Here is a 4940-nt window from a genome sequence, read left to right on the forward strand (position 1 = left end):
TTTGTTTTCGCTCTATTTAATTTTTATAATTTTTCAAAACAAAAGAAAAAACGTTTGAAATTTAGTGAGCCATACAAATTTTGAGTTTATTTACAAGCAAATGATTTTTCCCGGCTTTTGCAAATTGAATAAGTTCTCTGTAAGATGGTTTCTTGAAAAAAAATACATGAACATATATGGTATATGGGGTATGGGAACACGGCCTAGGCTAGGCTGCTTTACTTGCTCGTTTTCAAAAAGTCTTAAACAGACGGCTATGTTTGTAACTGCATTATTCCCTAAAACAGTTTAATTGTCAATATTTGTGCAAATATGTTAATACATACTTCAAATCTACATTTATGTATGTATGTATATAATTTTATGAACTTCCTTTGTCCTTTCCAGGATCCGTGCCAAACAGTTATAATTGCTCAAAATGGAAATGTGAGTAATTTTATTAAAATATTTTATGAAGCATGGGTATGTAATTGCTTTCCAACAGTGAAGTGGGGAATGCCGCATCACCCCCGGAAACATGTGGTGAAAACGCAAAATCCTTCTTTTCGTTCCACTGGAAGGGCTTAGTCGTATTCCTAACACCACTCCTTGCCCTTCCCGTTATGCTGATAGACAACACTCCTGTAAGTATTTAGTAGAAATAATTAGTTGATATTTAAAATTATTTACATAAAAAATAACCACATAGCATACATACATACTCAATATTGTTCTACTGACTGATGTACATAATGCAAATAAAAAGAAATAAAATTTAATTTTTATTTATTTTTTAAATTAATTTGATGGTCCTAGGCATATCGCTGCATGTATTTGCTCTTGGTCATGGCGGTCTATTGGGTTACTGAAGCATTACCGCTTTACGTCACTTCCATGATACCAATAGTGGCGTTTCCGATTATGGGAATAATGGTACGTACCTATTCTGGAAGTTATTTTCAAATAGCGCTCTTATCAATACCCACAAATGATTATAATGTACCGGCAATCTTGTTTCATTTTTCAGAGTTCCGATCAGACGTGTAGGCTATATTTTAAGGATACTCTGGTAATGTTCATGGGTGGTATTATGGTGGCTCTCGCTGTTGAGTACTCTAATTTACATAAACGATTGGCATTGCGGGTTATTCAAATGGTTGGATGCAGTCCTCGAAGGTATATTCTACATAAACAAAACGTAAAGTAAAAATATTTACATTCGACACTTTCGGTGTTAGGTTACATTTTGGCCTTATTGCGGTAACAATGTTTATATCCATGTGGATTTCGAATGCCGCTTGCACCGCAATGATGTGTCCGATTATTCAGGCTGTTTTGGAGGAGCTTCAAGCGGTAATAATTATTTAAAACGATATAAACATTTAGAATTTAATTTCATTGCTGCACTTTTTTGTCAATATTCACAAACAGCAAGGACTATGCAAAATGACCCAGGAGCCCAAATATCAAATAGTCGGAAAGAAGAACAATGCGGCCGAGGAAGAGTAAGTTAAAAATACGCCCGTATACATGTTTTTACATACTATGTGTAAGATTTTTGCCAAATCGCGTTTGTCCAGACCCAAAAAATGTGAAAGCAAGGGAAAATTTAAGTTCTGTCAAGTTAGCCCCACTTTTAGCAATAATTACTTTAACCAGTGTACTTTATAGGACTTTGTTTGTAATTCATTGTAGTGGATTTACATTTTTTGGTAGTTAAACAGATAACGAAATTCGATAGATTGAAAAAACAGACCCAGCCCGACTTTGAACTACAAATAATTTGACTAGTGTACCTTGTAGGAGTTCGTTTGTAGTTCTTTGAAGTAGCTTTGATTTTTTCTGTAGCCAAACAGGTAACCGCACTCCACCTTTAACTACAAATAATAAATAATTTGCATTTTTTTCACAATTTGACAGAGAATTTAGAGAATATTTTCTTACTCAACGATATTTGAGTGATGGTTATCTCTGTTTTTAATTAACCCGAAAGACGCTGTCCTGCCTAAACTAAATTAATTACTGCATGCAACGAGAGAAATATAATTGGTGAAAGTTTTTATTTGAAATGTAGTCGATCAGAGTTCACAGTTCTATTCAAAAAATTTCAAGCCAATTTCAAAATGTATCAGCCCTTTAAGCACGAATTTTGCTCACAAAAAGTGTGTTTGAAAGGCTATTTGAGAAAACGACCGTTAATAATAAAATAATAATATGTTGGCGCTTACACTATCGCTAAGTGTTTGGCCGAGCTTATCCTCCAATTTGTGGTGCGCGTCTTATTGTTGTTACACAAATGAACGGGCCTAGTTTTACGCAGCCTTCGAACAGCAAACAAATTGTTTGGAGGTTGCTTTGATCAGATATCGAACCTTGGTCCTAAGGAGTTAGTTAATAGTGGAGCTTACCCCAATTCGAGATGCGTGTGCACAAAGCAACGTATTCAAATTAAATAAAAATTTCTATATTTGCTTAATTTCTCAAAATTTTGCCATTTTAGTTTGATATTGACACCAGCGATGCCAAATTGCGGGGAATTCCCCGATTTGAGGGGAATTTATCTCGTTCGGGGAATCGAGGATTCGCTGCCTTATGCGAATACTTTTGCAATTTCGCATTAGCCACACTATAAAAACATTGTGGTTGTTCACGTTTGCCGGTTATCTGGTTAAAAATAATTTTTCTGTAGTGTATTTTATTCTTGTACAGCAACAAAATGCACTACGGAAAAATTATTTTTAAGCAGATAAACTGATAAGCAGGCAAGCGTGAACAACCACATTGATGTCAGCAATCAATGGGAATTTAATTCGCCTAGTCAGTACAGTAGGAAAGTGTACGAACTCGTTAGTTCAATGCAGTAGGTCATTGAATTGATCGAACGAACTAGTTCGAAATTTTAAATGAACTATTTGCTCCAGGTTGCCGTTTTTTAATTTTACGTATATTCATTTATATATACATTTTAAATAATGCAATTATTTATTCATTTATTAATATATCCAATTATATTTTCATTACATAACATTAAATAATATTAATATATACATACATACCTACATATGTCTAATCTATAATCTGTATTTAATCAAATGGGCCGAGTGGAAAGAAAGTGCGAAAGCAATAAAAAAAAATATCAAAAGACCAACGGTAATTTTTAGCCCTTCAAACGTGCACATTATTATACTCAAATTACATAAATTCGCTTCTTAAAATTACCAGTAAAAAGTTGAAAATTTTGATAAACTTTTTTTTTAATTTGTTGAATTTTTGTAAGTTTTGCCCAAAGCTTTAAACTTTGACTTATGTATATGGCGTATGTTATACAATTACAAATATTTAAAAAAAAAATTTATTTTTATAAAAAATTAGTGAAAAAATATAACATTTAAATATTGTATGTACATTCGTTAATAAATTCAAGCATTTGAATTTAAAAACTTGAGGTTTTTTAATGAAATCAAGCCAGTGCGGGGAATTTCACTGAAAATCGGGGAATTTCGCGGTGGTGAAGTGGCATCCCTGATTGACACAGTTTTTCGCATTGTTTACATTTTTCTTGCAAAGTCAAAGCAAAATTTAGACATACCAGCTAGCTCAACTAGTGAAGAGTTTTTTCTGCTTCAGGCAGAATTGTAGAAGAAAGACGTATGTACACGAGTGTTTGGTGAAAACCTCGACTATACAAATTGCGAGATTTTTAATTATAGTTTATTTTACAAATATTTTGGGTATGCAGGTTTGTAGTCCATTCAATTTTTGTATAATAAATTGCAAGTTTAATGTAGCTCCGACTTACCGTTGATTTTTGGCAATTTTTTTGTTGACAATGTCACTCATCATACGAAGTATGTTCGTCGATTTTTTCTATATGGAGAAAATCAGCAATACCGTGAACAAAATAATTCCCAAAAATCAACGGTAAAAGCTCAGTTATACAATACTTAGACTTTACTTGAATTGAAAATTGTATATCTGGCAAATGAGCAGCGCGTGCATGTAGTTACCAAGAAAACAACTTCACTTATAAACTTGGTGAACTATAGACTTTTCATTTCTAAGTTAAATTTCTAAGTCCAAAGACAGCCATGAGAGAATCATGCTGCCATTTCATTTTTTTATAAAATACTTACAAATATGCCACACAAATATAATCTTATTAATTAAAATTATAAATGTGAAAGTTTGTATGTTTGGATGTTTGGGAAATCTTCACGCGGAAACGACTGCACGGATTTGCATGAAATTTTGTACACAGATAGCTTATGGGCCAGATTGGTTAATAGGCTAGGTGGCCAAGAGTTGCCACCTGTTAAAAAAGTTTAATTTATTTAATATGAGGGAACGACTAAATGGATTTGCATGAAAATTTGCCCACAGATAGCTTATGACCTACAGTGGAAAATAGGCTAATTTGTTGGAAGAGTTGCCACCTGTTAAAAAAGTTTAATTTATTTAATATGAGGGAACGACTAAATGGATTTGCATGAAAATTTGCCCACAGATAGCTTATGACCTACAGTGGAAAATAGGCTAATTTGTTGGAAGAGTTTACACCTGTTAAAAAAAGTTTAATTAAATTAAAACGCGGAAACGACTAAACGGATTTGCATGAAATTTTGCAAGCAGATAGCTTATGACCTACAGTGGAAAATAGGCTAATTTGTTGGAAGAGTTTACACCTGTTAAAAAAAGTTTAATTAAATTAAAACGCGGAAACGACTAAACGGATTTGCATGAAATTTTGCAAGCAGATAGCTTATGACCTACAGTGGAAAATAGGCTAATTTGTTGGAAGAGTTTACACCTGTTAAAAAAAGTTTAATTAAATTAAAACGCGGAAACGACTAAACGGATTTGCATGAAATTTTGCGCACAGATAGCTTATGACCAAGGTTAGAAAGTAGGCTACTTTTTCAAGAGTTGCCACCTGTTAGAAATGTTTAATTTAATTAATACGC

At 33.1% G+C, this 4940-nt stretch overlaps 1 protein-coding gene across 1 annotated transcript in view; it reads left to right on the plus strand.

Annotated features, from left to right (window-relative positions):
• The first annotated feature begins 361 nt into the window (after positions 1–361).
• Positions 362–4940, plus strand: part of Indy (tricarboxylate transporter protein I'm not dead yet) — a 44294-nt gene continuing 39715 nt past the window's right edge. Inside the window, exons 1-6 of the mRNA XM_017622014.1 lie at positions 362–426; positions 485–623; positions 796–912; positions 1007–1155; positions 1218–1332; positions 1411–1484. Of these exons, the coding sequence (XP_017477503.1) occupies positions 419–426; positions 485–623; positions 796–912; positions 1007–1155; positions 1218–1332; positions 1411–1484 (602 nt within the window). The 5' untranslated portion in view covers positions 362–418. The remainder of the gene's footprint in view (positions 427–484; positions 624–795; positions 913–1006; positions 1156–1217; positions 1333–1410; positions 1485–4940) is intronic.

The sequence above is a fragment of the Rhagoletis zephyria genome, unplaced genomic scaffold, assembly GCF_001687245.7.
Source record: "Rhagoletis zephyria isolate East Lansing unplaced genomic scaffold, Rhagoletis_zephyria_1.1 Rzeph_scaffold_02668, whole genome shotgun sequence".
NCBI classification, from domain to species: domain Eukaryota; kingdom Metazoa; phylum Arthropoda; class Insecta; order Diptera; family Tephritidae; genus Rhagoletis; species Rhagoletis zephyria.